The following is a 16835-nucleotide window of genomic DNA, read 5'->3' on the forward strand; positions in this document are numbered from 1 at the left end:
AATTTTTATCGTAGTTTTTTTATGGGTGACAAATTAAAATAAAAATTTTGTTTGTGACCGGAGGGTCAGCATCTCTTTGATGTCTTGTCAGGACTGACACCACCATGTCTCATTTGACATGGAAGCTGCAACGGCAAGTTTGTTTTGGGTTAGAAAGTAGGTCATGTAAGCAATTGAATTCTGAGTGGAGGGTGTGTGGGCAATTGGATTCTGGGTGGAGGATGGTGAGAGAGTGCAATGGAAATAGTACACTCAGACTCTAGGGTTAACAACAAATAGCTGTTTATTTGAAAGGAAAAGGTTACATGATACATATATCATAATATCATATTAACCAATGTATTTAATGAAGATGGTCACGAGAGAGATGGTTTACAATCGTTCATGAGTTTATAAATATCTGGAGTTGATGGTGTTCACAAGAGGATGCTCCTGGATTAGGGTTTTGTTGTGACTAGGGCCGTGAAGTTATTGTCTCATTAAGGATTGTTCAGGAAAGCTCTAGATCAGGATCATTTGGGAACATTTGTCTTCAAAGGTACAGTTGACCAAGGGTAGAGTGAAATATCCAAAGTGAAGTAGGATTGGGCACTCTCACAAGAATTTGGCAATGATTTTTACTCTGAGGAACAGACAATGACTGACTCATTCGACCGTTGATTCTGACATTAAAATCAGTAACACACAGCTGAGAGGTCAACAGACCACGGGAAAGCATCGCTTTTACCATCAAGAAAATGTAAATCGAGATGTTCTCAGGTAGTAAAGGATAGTCAACAATGTTAGGTGTCAAAATAGGTATGATGAAATCGAAAAAAGATTTTCGTTATAGTTTGGATTCTCACATGTTATTAAATGAAAATTTGTTCTGGAGGGTCATGTTTGTTCAATTGAGTACAGAGAGATCTTTTCCACTATTTGTGTTCAAATATGGAATTGTTTGTGTTGGGAATTGTTCGAATGTCAAGATACTGCTGTATTTCTTTTGTTGTTTTTACAAATGAAGTAATCGTTCATAAGTAAGTAATAGCTATGGTTAAAAAAAAAGTTTAATAACACTTACCTAAAAATGTTTAACTAAACTTTACTAAATATGAAGATTAATCTATAAAAAGAAAACACAATGACAGTCCTAAGGGCTAAAGTCTGAAAGCAATGATGACGTCTAGTTGATAAGAAAGTTAGTGCAATTTTTTCCTTCCTTGTCCTATCAGTTTTCATTAAAGTAAACCTGACAAAAGTCACAAAACAAATTGAAAATTTCAATATTCTAAAATCCATGGGCAAATTTGAGACAACATGCATGCTTACTTAAATAAAAAACAAAAATATCAAATAACAAAGTTTACACTTAAAAATTGTGAAATTGTATGTAGAATTTCCAACCAAAATAGTGTTAGAGCAAAACTGTTGTAGAAGTAGTACCATGTTGTATGAGGGATGCCTGTCTTTTCTATTAAATCATTAAGAAGAAAATGCAGATTACTAGAAAATGACTTTTATATTAAAAAAAGTAAATGTACCTATGTAAAAATAGAATGCTTATATTATACTGTAAAGAACAGCAAGGAAATATGTAAATTCAAATTTATACAAATTTCATACAGCTGATACCAGTGCCAAGTGATCTGCTATGCATTCTAATATACTAACAAATCTAATGTACCTGTACATCCAATTCATACAACTGTGGAAAGTTAATGTATTCAGACAGCAATAAATGTATTTTTGAAAAGCATTTTATCATATTTATAGTTCTTTGTGATCACATTTATAAATATATTTATGACTCCATTACAGTTACAGATCTGCATACTAACACAAAATTACAATCAATATTACTGTGTAATCAGTGTTTTTACAGTTAAATTTTTCGTCAGTATGAAAAGGAATGGAACTTTCCAGATATCATCACAATAAAATATCTATATATGTGTTTTCCAATGTAGCAGATGACTCTGCTTAAACTTAGCTTCATTAGGAAACCAGTGTGCTGGACATCTTTCACTGTTGACATCATGTTGTAGTTCAAAGTTGCTTACTATCAAACTATTCCAAAACCAAAATTAAAAATGAATTAGTGGGAGAAATGTGTACCATGTCTATTTTGATGATGTAATACATGCAAACCTCCATACAGAATGAGGAGCAAACAATGCAAATGAAACTGCATTAAGTCATTTTTGTGTTTGATTCAAATACACACACCAGTTTTGTACACTAAGAAAGTCCAAAAAAAGGTGCACATCAGAATTGAGAAATCTGCTTATTGTGATTAAATGTATTATGAAAAATAAAGTGATTCACAATGATTATAAATGTTTTGATTTTGTTTTAGGCTGTTTTGAGTTATAAGTCAATGTCAATAAGCATATGCTTAATATTTAAAATGTTAGAATAGTCAACATTGATTTTATTTTTGAATACAGTTTATAAATCTTTTATTGTCAATTTAGGAAAACATAATTGACATAACATTTTTAATAATCCAAATTCTGGAATTTTATATTATGAATGAAAGAAGCTTTCATCTATTTAAAAAGTTATATTATAGAAACCAAAATTTTTTCAAACATATATTTTATAGAAATCAAATTTGCTATTTCAGTTTGAAAGGAATCTTATAATTTCATCTTTTTCCTTTTCTCTTATTAGAAAAGAAATTGATCTTCAATGAAGTAAACTTTCTTGGGAATGATTTTTATACATATAACCAATTAAAATATTTCTAAATAAGTTAAAGAAAATTGGCCCTATATTTTTGCTTCTAAAAATATAAAATAAGAAAGATTTTTTTTTTTACTCTCAGTTTGCCAATGAACTTAAACATAATATCAAAAATTTTTGATATTTCTGAACTATTCTTGATTTCAGATGTATGGCATCAGAAAATAAATTAATCTTAATAATTTAAAATTTGAAAATAGTTCATGATTTTGAAATGATGTGAGCTTTTTATCTAAAGTGGTTATCTGGCATTGATTTATTATTGAGCAGGTTAAGGCTTATTAATTCAAAAATCTGTAGACATTATTAATATAGTATTTTTTCCATGAAATTAAAATAAGACTGTCTTAGAATTTTCCTAGATCCCATTAAATTTCAATGAAACTAATCTGAGGTTCTTGTGATTGTTTATGATTACATTTTGGATTTGATTTGATTTCTAATCCTGAAATAAAACAATTGTCCACCCAACATAAGCTACTTTTTTTAATTCTTAAAAATACTAAATAATATAACTATTTTACAATGATATTGTTCTATTGCTGATATCTAATTGATTTAAAAATTTTTCACCAGTTTCATGTTGTAATAGTTTTCTCTTTTTTTAAAATTAATAAGAATATATGAAAACTTTTCATTTTAGTAATCTGAATTATTAGTTTTTTCTTGTAATATTTAGTTATGCATTTAGTCTTGCAACTAGAAACTTAAAAATTATAAGAATTCAGTTGTATATGAAAAGAATGAGAATACAGGATGTCCCATAAAAATCTGATACATTTTAAACTTAGTAGTTCAGTTTATTATTTATAACATTAGTTCCATCAAAAATAAGTCTTTGTTAGTTACTTTTTAATTTTTTTTAATATTTAAAAATTTTTGAATGTTTAAAAAACTCAAAAATCTAAAAAAATATATATTAAAAATAAAACATTTCAGAATGTTTTATTGGTTAAAGTTTTTAAATATATCAAGCCAACTCAGTTGATTTGTGATAGGAGAAAATATTGTCAACCCTGAATCAGTCATACTTATATACAAACTATTAATTGTTTAATTAAATCTATCCAATTGTTTGAAAGAATTTTTGTCTTGTAATTTCTAATATAAACAAAGTTCAAAAATATATAAACCATTCTTAAAAGATTTCCTTATTTGTAAATTTTATTTCTATAAATATATTTTTACTTTATTTTTATATTTTTATGGTAATATTCTAATAATAATTTTAATATATTTAATGGACCTTATTGAGTTTTATTTAATTATTTGTAAAAAAAGATAAACAGAAAAAAATAAATATAATCAGTAATTAAATTAGATGCAAGAAGTGATCTGAAATTTTTTTTAGTAATGGGAATATTTTTTTATGCATTGAAGAAACATTATCAGTTATTTTGGCATATGGCAAAACAAAATATATACACTACATATATTTTTTAAATGGAAATGGGATTTGAGCATCTGGTTTAAAGCATTAAGGCTTTAGATTCTTTTATTGTTGATATTTCCTTTTTTGTTTCTGTAATGATTGATCTTCAATCTGATCATTAGTTTGATCAGAAGATTGACTATCAATCTGATTCACAGGTGAAGTTGAAGCTGATGATGACAATAAAGTGACTGAAGCTCCACAAGCTGTCCCTGCAAAGTTTGGAAAATTTTTCTGCCAGACGTGTGAAGTTTCACTTAATTCTGAAGTTCAGTTACAACAGGTAATTACTATTTTTGTTATCAATATTATTATGAATTTCTCTTTATTACTATTTAAATTGAAATATTTACTGTAATTGGTATTCAAAGAAATCATTACAATCAATAAATTTAATAGATCATTTAATTTTTTTGTAATAATGTTATTAAATATAAAGAAAGAATGTTAGAAAAAATCAAATCAGAAATTTAATAGAGTAAAACACACTATTAAATATGTGGGAACGCCGAGAGGTAGGACGGAGTCGTATCTCCTTTCTGTTGGCGAACAGGTCGGCAAGACCCACCCCACTGTCAAGGATGGCTAATTTTTCCTGATATCCCGACTTGTCGGGATCGGGTAATTAATTGTCAGGTTGAGTGGAGGAAGTGTGTGGGTCCAAAGATAAGGTCAAGGCGATATTCGAAATAACGGAGTCAGGAAAGAACAAATAAAGATTTATTTAAATAGATAACCTAGTACAGAGAATCTGCGCGTCCCATCCCTAATCGCGGGAGAGAGAGAGTTCACAATTGTTGGGGGGGTTCATACCTCTCGGTTATCGACAACAATCGCAGAATGTTCTTCAGCTCTGGCGGCGGCTCTGGCGGTGGGCGGAAGGATCCGGCGTCTTTGAAATGGCCTTCGTATGGGACTCTGTTTCGTCGGGACGTTCGTCTTCTTCGGACGTTCAGCCACCCCATTCTTAGATATCTCCCCCCTTTATATACTCCCGGTCCCATCCGTTACGATCACCAATTGCGACAGAGGGTGATGACTTGAGCTCCGTGACGCAGCGGTGGGATCCGGAGAGGAGGGAAGCGAGTTTGACGGCGGAAGACTGCACATCCTTTGACTTGTGATTGTTATCTTTGATTTTGATCATTATCTCCCGAGGGGATTTGAAACAAAGAAATTTTAAAATCGGACCTGCTTAATTCGGTCCTCACAAATATATAAACATCACTAAGCCCAATGTATTAATACATACATACAAGAAAGACATCAGCCGTACACGAAGTGTTTAGCTGGCAGAAAAGAGGGTAAGAAGGAGGGAGAGGAGATAGACTGTAGAGAAAGATGGATCCCTCTGAATGGCATACATATGGCTACAGTACCCTCTGTTTGATGTTCGCATGTAGTTTTTATGCTACAAGGCCATAGTCCCCCAAAGGGTCTAAAAGAAAACCTGAGTGTAGCGAACACCAATAATTGAGTGCCGCCATGAATAGCTAAGTGTAGAAGTTAGTGCCAAGTGGCTGTTAGTAGGAAGACATATCTATTTAATACTAATAAAACTGAACACTATTGCAAATCTTAATACTACTTAACAGCTAGACAGACAGCGCAAAAAGGAAATGAACACAATGACAAACTAGACGAGACAAATGGACCAACAGAGACAAACAGGCAAGACTTTTTTTTTTTTTAACATTAACTTACTCGCTAACTAAACTAACCTACCATAACCTAGGACAAACCTAACCAGAGGACTAAAGCTAACAAACCTTAATCTAATTTAACATAACCTATCATATCCTAATTGGAAACCAAGCTAAGAGTCCCTAATCTAACTAACAATTAGGACTAACTGAATTTAGACTGAAAAAAGAATTAAAATAGAAGTTAAAAGGCAGCTAAATGCTGACAGTTGAAAAAAAACAAGGAAAAGCTAATTGCCATCCATGCCCCTGGAATGAGTGCTCTCAAGAGCCCTACTAAGGGATGTAAATGTGAATAGATGATGGAACATTGTACATGTATGAATGAGTTGGTGCAGATTGCGAGGCCAGTTGTACCCTTCAAGAATAGCAGCTCTCATTAAACAATCCCTAATGTGATTGTACAGTACCTATTGCAGCGAAAAACTAAGTTAAGTGGTATTTGATCCTCCTGAATACCACAATCGCATTGTGGATTGTCCCCAAGGAGAAATCTATGCAAGTATTGCTTAAAGTTGCCGTGTCCTGTAAGTAGCCGAGTGAGGATGTAACTAGGGTAAAAGTGGCAAAGAATTGCAGTAGTCTCAACTTGAGGATGAAAGTGTAGGTGAGCCTACCAATGGTGTCACGGTCCCAGCTTTCTTGCCAGAGAATGAAGATTTGCTTCTTGACATGATTGTTGATGTACAAGGTAGGAATGAAACTGAAAGTACTAGTAACTGAAGACACTGCAGCTTGTTTGGCAAGACAGTCAGCGGTCTCGTTGCCAAGAACCCCCGCATGACCCAGGATTCATTGGAAATCTGTTTTTACTTTTTTACTTTTTACTTATTTTTACTTTTTTTAAAATTAATTTTGCTATTGTACTCAAAGCGATGATGATCCTAAGGAGACCAATGATTTAATAGCAAGTAATCTAATAGCACTTTCGTGTTCTTTTAATCTGATTGCAAGTCTCCCTGTCTCTCCTACATATATGGTCTTATGTTCATCCATGCATTGTAGTTGATATATATCACTCTTGTACTTTTTAATATATTATCATCACTTTGTATTTTTCATAGACTGTTTTCACATATAGAAACAATATGTAATTTTGTTTTTGTTTTGGTTTGTTATTAACTTCATATATATAGTCAAACCTGTTTTTATGCGGGGATAGGGACCGCATTAAAAAAAACGCATTAAAAAAATCTCACGAAACTTCACGAATGGCTGTAAAAAATAGTTTTCGCAACACAATTAAAAAATATTTTTTTTATGCGGTCAACAGGGACCGCACAAAAAAAGTCTCACATAGAAAATAACTCAAAACCGTACGAAATAGAATTTATTGACAACAGATGTCAGCACTTGACTGCATCGTCTGGTCTATCGTCTGTTTTACATATTTTTGTCCAGGTGGTGTTTTGTTGACTTAAAAAGTAAATTATTTCATTTTTCGCATATTCATGCAATAATATTACTATAATAAGTGCATTTATGCTATAATAAGTTTATTTAGCTATAATAAGTCAACGTGAGACATGACGAATCGCACGAGACTAGTCGCCAACTATACCGCACAAATTAAAAATTCGCATTAAAAAATCGCACAAATAAAAATCGCACATAAAAAGAGCGCATAAAAACAGGTTTGACTGTATATATTTTAAGTGTTTTAAATACTATTTCTTATTAATCCTCTAATTGATATCCATTTAACATGTATTTTCTATAAAGATTTTTTTTTCCTTCATCTCTCCTATCTTTTTCTTTTGTCATTTAAAAAAAAATTTTTTTAAATTCTGCAACAAATGTATTTTGTTTAATATGAGTACAGACATAAAATTTATAAGTTTATCTACATTACATTTTTTCTTAGAAATTGTATAACTCAAAGTTTCTATATTTCTACTTATAGTAATATCTAAATAATTTATTTCCTTTTTTCTCTTCTATTTCAAATTTTATAACTATTTATAGTATTAGCTGAGGATTTTTTTGTTATTCTGTCATTTTTTAATCATAATTTATAACAAAAATTCTAGTCTAGACATAAATGCAATGTATCCTTCATTAGAATGGGAATTAATAAAAAAAACAGCAATAAAAGATCAAATATGTAATTAGCAACTTAAATTATTAAAATTTGTATTTAATGATGATTATTTTTATAATGATGATGAAAAATAATAAAAACAAATAGAAGGCATAAGAATGGGTAACATAGTTGAATCAAGACTTGCTGAGATATGCATGATAGAAATAGATAAAATGATAAAAAATGAAAAAAGTAAGTTGTTACAAGTTAGGGACATTATGTCAATGATGATATAATTTGTGATTATGAAATGACAGATTTGCAAAAAATCTTAATATCAGCTAATGTTAGATTGTAAGCTGCTGTTCCTTACATGGAATAAGTTTTATTTACATGAAATGTGTTAAAAATCCTTAAGTTGCAGCATTTGTATTAAACCAAGTTGTAATGATGATACGTATTGTTTTTTGAAATGCATTTATAATTAAGAGGTTTACAATAAAGGATATATTGAATATCAAAATATTGTAGAATTTTTGTTGATTAATGCCCCTATAAAAATTGGATTAGGAAAAACTAAATAATTCTGTTTCGATATTTACCAGCTCTTTTAGAATGGAATAGACCCTTTATTCAGCAGGCATCCCAGTGTGTTGGCACAGGAAAACGCCAAGCTTATTTCGTAGGAAAAACTATTGTTTAGATGTTAATTTAGTATACATCTAAACAACTCAAACAAATAATACTTATTTAGTTAAAAAATTGAAAAAGTTTAGTAAGATTTATTTATTGTTTTGTATTATGAGATCATAATACTTTACTTAAAATCAAAGGTTACATAAACAGATTGTATAACATGTATAATGGTTGAGAAAAGATTACATCTTAACTTTGAAGAGTTGGATGCGTATGATGAATGATTATTGATTGATTGATTATCATCTCGTTATCTAACTAATATCTACAATAATTCTGTTTAAATGATTAAAATTAGTGATGATGATGATGAATTAAACAATAACATTTTATTCAAGAGTTGGGATAGGTAGAGGTTACACTGTAGCCTCTTCTGTATGAATTCCTAAACAGCCAGTTGAAGACTGTTTAGGAATTCATTACCTTATAGGAGATTGTAACTTCACTTTTAAGATGCATGATTTTTTTAATTTTGTATACAATGGGTGATTGGTTAATGAACAGTTTGAAAAGATTTTTATGTTCAGACAACAAACACATGTTTGGATAATGAACACCTCACAGAACAAACACAAGAAGAAGCAACATAAAATAATGAATACTGATTGATCTTTCCTTGTCTCCAGGTGACAGTTCGAAACCTTTTGGGGCATGAGAGAGGTTGATATTAATGCTCAACACAATACCGATTGGATAATATTCATCCAAACTTTGAAACTCTCCCTTGTAATTCCAGCCTGTTGCTTACCTTTCTGACAGATATAATTTTTTTTATAGTCTTTGTGAGACTGTCAGGCACTCATTAAGTTTTGCATTGGTTTTTATTTTCAAAAGGTGAGAGTTTAACTGTCCTGTTGGATATTCATTAACATTTTAACACCAAATTTTGAATTCTGTCTGGGACCTCACATTTACATAACTTTTTGTGAACTAGTTGATTTCTGTTCTCTGAATTTTTGTAAGTGTTTTTTCTGAACTTTTAATTTAAAAAAGAAACTAGTAATATTATGGGGCCTAAAAGAATGGAGTATCAAGAACTATGCTTAGCATAGAAACCAAACAAGAATTAATAGCCAAGGTAGAGAGTAGGCAGAAGAGGTCTGATGTTGCTAGGCAAGTATGGCTTGAACAGGTCTATAGTAGGCACAATCTTAGCTAAGAAAGATATAATCAAGAAGACTCAAGCAGCTAAAGGAGTAATAAAAATCACATCTAAGAAACAAAGATGTGCCTTCCATGAAAAAATGGCAAAATTGCTTTTTACTTGGATAAAAGAAAGGGAAATGAAAAGAGATGTAATTAATATAACTATCATTCAAGAGAAAGCTAGAGAAATTTTTGAAGAACTGAAGAAACAAACACCACATTTGTCACATGAAGAGATACAATTCAAGGCTACCACAGGATGGTTTGCAAAGTTTAGAAGGAGATCTGGCATTAAACATGTGGTAATGCATGGTGAGTCTGCTAGTGCAGATAGAGAAGAAGCTAAGTTGTCTCAAATTTCAAGAATTCATTAAAAAAGAAGGATATTGTCCATAACAAATTTTCAATAGTGATGAAACTGGTTTATTTTGGAAGCACATGCACTGTACTGTACCTACAACATGAATGATGAGAAAAATATCTCTGGGCATAAACCCATGAAAGACTGATTGATGTTACTTTTGGGAGCTAATGCTAGTGGTGATATGAAGCTTATCCTGCTTCTTGTCTATCACACTGAGAATCCAAGAGCATTCAAAAAAATTCCATAATTAAAGAAAGACTGCCAGTGATGTAGAGATTGTATAAAAGAGCATGGGTCATGCAAACTCTTTTCAAAGAATGGCTGTTTAAAGTTTGTGCCCCCAAGCATCAAGGATTACCTACAGACCAATGAATTGCCATTGAAAGCACTGTTGCTGGTGGACAGGATACACAAAAGAACTTGAAGATAATTTGCTGGAAGAGTTTCCCTGGCTAACAGTTCAGTTTGCCTCTAAATACTACTATATTGATTCAGCCAATGGATCAGGAGGTTATTGTGGGTTTCAAGAAATTGTATATTTGTGCAGTGTTTTATTGTTGTTTTGAAGCATTCCTGTTCTCCCCAACGATGACATTAAAAACATTTTGGAAAGAAAAATTTGATATTCTTGAAGCTATCCAGCTCATTCAAAAAGCTTGGCCAGAAGTCACTCAGTGATAGTTGAATTCTGCTTGGTGAAAGCTATATCCATCCTGCATTCAGGGAAACAGAGATGATATCCCTGGAATTATGAATGAAATTGTGACAACTGCTAGAGATCTTGAATTGGAGGTCAATGAAGATGACATTGAAGAGCTTATAATAGAACATGAAACTGATCTGACAACAGAACTCCAAGAATTCTTGAATGAAGAATACCAAGAAAGTCAATGAGATGTGTTTTCTTCTGAAAAAGAGGACGATGAAAGAAGACCAATGTCAACATCTGCTATTAAAGATCTTTTGAAGAAATGGGAGGATGTAATTAGAATGGCATCCAAACTAGGTTAATAGGCTAGGGGTTCTCTACAACAACAATGCTATTAATTACTTCCAAAAAATCCTGAAGAGAAAAGCAATTGACATTGGACAGATTTTATAACACCCCACAAACAGAAGGAAACATGACTGATGAAAATAAAAGACTGTATATGTATGTATTATTGTTATTACTTATAAATAAATGCAGTAAGAAATTATATAATTTTTTATTTATGCTTTGGGGCTCCAGAACAAATTAATCAAATTCTCATAAAAATTTATGGTAAATCAATAGTCGGCTAACAAACGATTCAGGTTGCAAACATTGTCTTTGAACAGATTATGTTTATTAACCGATCACCCATTGTACTGTAAAACACAGTAATTAATTTGAATTAAAAGAATGTTTTGTACAAAAATTTTCATTTCTATTATTGCAGCACATGGGCAGTAAGAAACATAAAGATAGACTGGAAGGAAAGAAGACCCCGGGCAAAAAGTATTGGTGGAGAAAGGTAATTTTAACATTGTATGTATGTATATATAATAATCTAATTCACCATTTCTCAAGCTGGGATCTGTAAACCAGTTCAAGAGTGTGCACAAAATGTTCAGAAGTTATCTAGCAACATATTTATCATTTTAAAAATGGAACACCCTGTATATACAGTGAGTGCAAAAAGTATTCATATAGCTTCCATTCTGTATATTTAACAATAGTAATATGAAGGTCAAATGATTTGTCAATGAAATAAAACATTAAGCAAAGTTGACATATAAATGATTTATTTGAAATCAAAAAAGTACCAAAAAAAATATAGTAGTCTTTCTTGTTAGGTAAAACAAAAAATGTCACTTTTTTCCAAGTATAGTAAATATTCATGCACCTGTAAATACGCACGGAAATAGGGTTGTTTCTTAATGATGTCAGTACTACTAGGCGTGTTTCCCTTAGTCATTATGATTGAACAGAGTCTAGTACTCATTGATGTCACCAATTTCACTGTGCAGAAGGTGGTATGGAGTTCCATTCTGCTATTAGAACGTTCTTGAGGGTATTTTTGGAGATTTTTTTTACATTTTTATTATTAATTTTCAATGAATATTCTGTTAGATTAATTAATGTCTAGAGATTGGGGTGAAATATGTAGTTGTGCAGGAGTGTTGTACACTAGCCACATATTGGTATTATGGGCAGTGTGCTTTGGATCATTGTCCTGCATAAAGATATAGTTCTCTTGGAGGCCCTTTTATTTACACTATTAAAAAAGGTAAAGCATAGAATGTTTATGTAATGCTTGTGGTCCATGATTTCCTCAATAATGCCTTGTATGCAAATTTCCAACTCTGCAGCATCATATGAGGACAGATCCACCTCCATGTTTTACTGTAGGAATGAAATGTTTTGATTCATCTCTTTATTCTTCTTTCTCCACATCATCCTTTTGCCACCAAAGCGAAAACATTGAATTTGCTTTTGTCAGTGAATATTTATCCATTTACAGAAGTCTTCATCCTTATTTTGATGTCGTAAAGTGGAATCAAGGCATTTCTTGTTTTGTTTGTTCACCTATAATTTCTTTCTTGTTGCTTAACCATTATAACTTGTGCTTCTTGTGTACACACACTATGCATTGAACTGGCTGATACTCTCACACCTCTTTTACCCAAGTCAGCAGCTATCTAATCTTAGGGTCTTTTTTGATATAATGAATTATTACAAACTTCTCTTTCAGTCAGGATTTTGGGATAGCCACTTCTTGATTTATTCTTCAATGTCTTTCTGTCTTCATATCAATCTGTAATGCCTTGAATAGTTACTGAGCTTGGATATCTCATTCAATAATGTGGTCTGATTGTGAAGCTTAATTATTACTCTTTTGTTCTCTCCTAGTAGTTTTCTTGCTCTTGTAATTCATACTTCTGTAAGTAGTCACTGTTGCTGTTTTAGTCAAATGATCTGATGATGAGAAAGCAGTAAAGACATCATGACACTGTAGCTACATTCAGAAATTAAGTCATGCAGAGATATTAATGCAATCCAATTTATTTCAAAGCTTAAAGTTTAGTAAAAGTTCTATATTCATGTGACTATTTTCATCCATATTCCATTGGGCATCATCAGGCTGAAAAATGGAAAATGGAGCTGCTGCAATGTGATTGTTTGGATCGGAGATGTGCAAAAATGCTCTATGTACCAAAAAGTTAAAAGTAGTCATCTTGTAGGATCATGTGCCTGACTCTTGTATCCTATTGTTTCAATCTCTGATCCAAACAATAGGATGCAAGAATTGTAAACTGTCGCTAACAAGGCAGTACAAAGAGATAGTATGCATCAATAATATCAAGCTGGCCTGCAAAAGGAGCCCACACATCTCTCTCCTCAAAAATGCCAAAGGCCTGCTTGTTTGGTGACACTTCCAGGCATATACTCCATCTCCTTGACAGACTATAGAACCTGAAATGAATTAGATATGTTGGAATTACTGGAAATCAAATCACTTCTGCATAAAAGAACACCAAATGGACATTTCCAGGGATTGGTGTTCTACTGCATTGTTAACTTATGATTCTGACCTGAGCATGGAGGTCCATTTTGATAAGACCGGCATCTTCCACTGAATGTCCAACAGGGGCAACTCTGCTACTGAGAGCTGCTTGGGGAGAATGTGGTCATTTAAGTTCTAAAATGAATTTAAGTTTATAAAATTAGATATAACTCTTAAAAATAATATGTAGATAAATATAATTCATACTTACAAGTCACAAGCAAAATAATTTGAACTTGAGAATCAAAGTAAAAACCCTTTAAGTACTTTTTCTGAGTTAACCCGGGTTGGAGGAAAAGGATGCAAGTACAAATCCTGAATTAACTCGGACAAGTAAGTCAGTCTCCCCCCTCCAGAGAGATAGTAGTAATGACCGAAAAGCATGTATTCTAATTGAGATTATTCCTGGAACTACTGGACACCTTATACTAGAATCCCGATTCCCCTCGAAGTTTACATAAGGTTGTCCTGCGAAGTCCACCAAGCAGCTGGCTAAAGGTCAAATAGTTGTAAATTTTGGAGACCCCAGTGTCTCGTTACAACTTGTTTTTAATGCAATAAAATGACAGATAAAGTATCTCTAACAATATACAGTTTAACCCATTTATAATGTCATCCGTGGGACTGACAATTTTTTGACGTTATAACCGAGTGTCATTATCTGTGGGATCATAATTTCAGTCTGATAAAACATACCAAGTGTGTTTAAGAATCTATTATAAACTCCATTCTAATTTTACATCATATGTTTTACTGTAAAATTATTTCTTAATGGTAATACGGTATACTGTATCTATTATGATAGTAATAATTTATTATCGTATGCATAAAAATGCAAACTACCTGTTTAAATAAACTTTATTTACGTCGATGTAATTAAAAATTTCAAAAATTACAATTTATAAGAAATTTCTGTTTGTCTTAAGTTTCAATAATGGTGGAACTTCCGGTTTTGTGAATAATAATGTTGAATCAAAAGGCAACAAAAGGTTAAATTAATGTATGCCAATTAAAAATAATTCAATTATTTCTTTATAAACTCTTTGATATAATATGTTATATTAAAAATAATAGAATACTTAACAATTTAGCATAAAGTAATTTAAAAATGAGCACGTAATAATCAATCGTGACGTCGTTTAAAATTGGCGAATTTCACCCCACCGAAGTCAGATGGAAGGAGCACCACCCACAGTTGTTCTAGGAAAGTGAACTCTGACCCTAGGACTGAACACGTAGTATTTTTTTTGTTAAATAAAATTTGGGAGTGCTTCAAATATGACGTTAAAACAGGGTTTTATGTCATTACAAGTGGGTTTTTTAACATTATCTAGTATAGTAAAATCGTGGGACTGATAAAAATTTCACGTTATATTAGGGTTGTTGTTATATCTGATGACGTTATAATCGGGTGAAACTATTTATTTTAAATTTCATATTCTAATATTTTTACTATAAAATCGTGTTGGGGTGAAATTTTTCGCAGCTATTTTTACGTTTTTATTTTTCTGTGGAAAACAAAAAGAATGAAGTGCCAGAGTTAGAGTCAACACATTTTTGCTGACTCTGACTCCTCTGACCAGAAATTCCTCCCAACTCTGACTACACAACCTTTCCTTTACCACCCATAAACCATGGGTTCATACAGGAACTGTCTCCTCCAATCAGCGATCACCTAGATCAGAAACATCTCCACCAATCAATGAACAAAAACTCATTACATTTGAATTGTTGAACATCACGGCTCCATTTTCCATTTTTACAGGCTGATGATGTCCAATGGAATGTGGATGAAAACATTCATATGAAGTATTTTTTTTATTTGAGTAGTTATTCTGTTGAGTTTCTTCTTTGAGTATTTATATATTCCAGGTTTATCAGGCAACTAGAAAATGACATCACTTACATTCTGCTTTTTCTTTAACAAACTGTTTTAATTCCTGAATATGCTCCATGGCCTGTGCTGCTGATGGAACTGGTTTTTCAGGAAGTACATCTAGTTGTTCCTCTTCTTCATCTGAAGTTGCCCTATTATTATTTTTCAGTAAATCAGCCAAAATTCCAGTATCTGTTAACATGGATGATGAAACAGTTTGTGGAGAACTTAGTCCTCAAAAGAAATGCACTTGATCCCAAACACTGTTACACATTTAAGCAGATTGTCATGGGTTGATCTTGGCTTTATTGTTTTTGTTGGCGTACGCACATGACAGGATGTTCTGAACCATAAGACATTGACAATAATGATTTAAAGTTTTAATCACTTCCTGATCCATCAGTTACAGTACTGATGTCATATTTGGGGGAAGAAACATGACCTTTACATTTTCCATCAGAGGAATGGTGTTGTGTTGTGTGCTATATAGTTGTCAATAAACAACAGAATTTTTCAGTTTTGTTTTCAAAATTTTTTGTCAAATTTTAAAAGTCATCTTTCAAAAATTTTACATGTCATCCATGCTTTTGTGTTTGATTGATATTTCATTGGCTTAGTTTTAACATTTTTGAGGCATCATGGGTTGTGACTGACTTCACAATCATCAACAAAGATAAGTTTTTGTCTAATTCATGTTTGTTTCAACTGAAAGCATTATCTTTTCCTTGTTATGTTTACTGCCACTGTAACACTCATCTTTGAAAGCCAATGTGTTGTTGGGGTGCACTTACAAAACAGTTTCGGGGGCGCTGTCGAGTAACTGTCGTTGCTGGTGACTTTTTGCCAGAGAAATTCTTAACACTATTTTATAGTAAACTATTGAGTTTTTTTTTTACTTAATTTGGTACCGAAGTTGGTACAGTCCTTGCTTTTGTGTCATTCTGTGCTATTATTAGTTCTACTTTTCTAGAAATGTTTCCATGTACTCCCCCGGGAGTGTTAAATCACACCCAAGAAGAACGGAAAGGAATTACACATCATCATTCACTGAGTGATCCTGGTGCAAAATACCCAAAATTAGAACATTATTTTAAGAGACAATCTCCTTCGGACTCAGATAAAGAAGAAATGTCATCCTTACGGCAATATTTGGAGACTACTTTGAGTGCAATAATGATGCAGTTGAAGTGTATCGAAGAAAGGCTCGCCACTTTGGAAATGGCTAACCAGTCAACAGTGTCTTTGGTAAGGAAACTGGAAACTGACTTTTCAAAAATGTGTTCGCGACTAGACAAAGTGGAACAGCAACGACAATTACCTTCGGACATCATTGGTGAG

The 16835-nt window shown here is 32.1% G+C and overlaps 2 protein-coding genes across 3 annotated transcripts in view; both read left to right on the forward strand.

Annotated features, from left to right (window-relative positions):
* The window catches only part of LOC136988475 (zinc finger protein 385B-like), a 66820-nt gene that overhangs the window by 40033 nt on the left and 9952 nt on the right, over positions 1-16835 (forward strand). For both annotated transcript variants that reach the window (XM_067286337.1, XM_067286339.1), the window contains 2 exons: positions 4318-4442; positions 11513-11587. In XM_067286337.1, coding sequence (XP_067142438.1) covers positions 4318-4442; positions 11513-11587 — 200 coding nt within the window. The remainder of the gene's footprint in view (positions 1-4317; positions 4443-11512; positions 11588-16835) is intronic.
* The window catches only part of LOC136988460 (NAD(P) transhydrogenase, mitochondrial-like), a 267559-nt gene that overhangs the window by 12251 nt on the left and 238473 nt on the right, over positions 1-16835 (forward strand). The gene's annotated exons all lie outside the window — the stretch shown is intronic.

Source organism: Centruroides vittatus, unplaced genomic scaffold (assembly GCF_030686945.1).
Source record: "Centruroides vittatus isolate TY-2023 unplaced genomic scaffold, ASM3068694v2 scaffold_3315, whole genome shotgun sequence".
NCBI lineage: Eukaryota > Metazoa > Arthropoda > Arachnida > Scorpiones > Buthidae > Centruroides > Centruroides vittatus.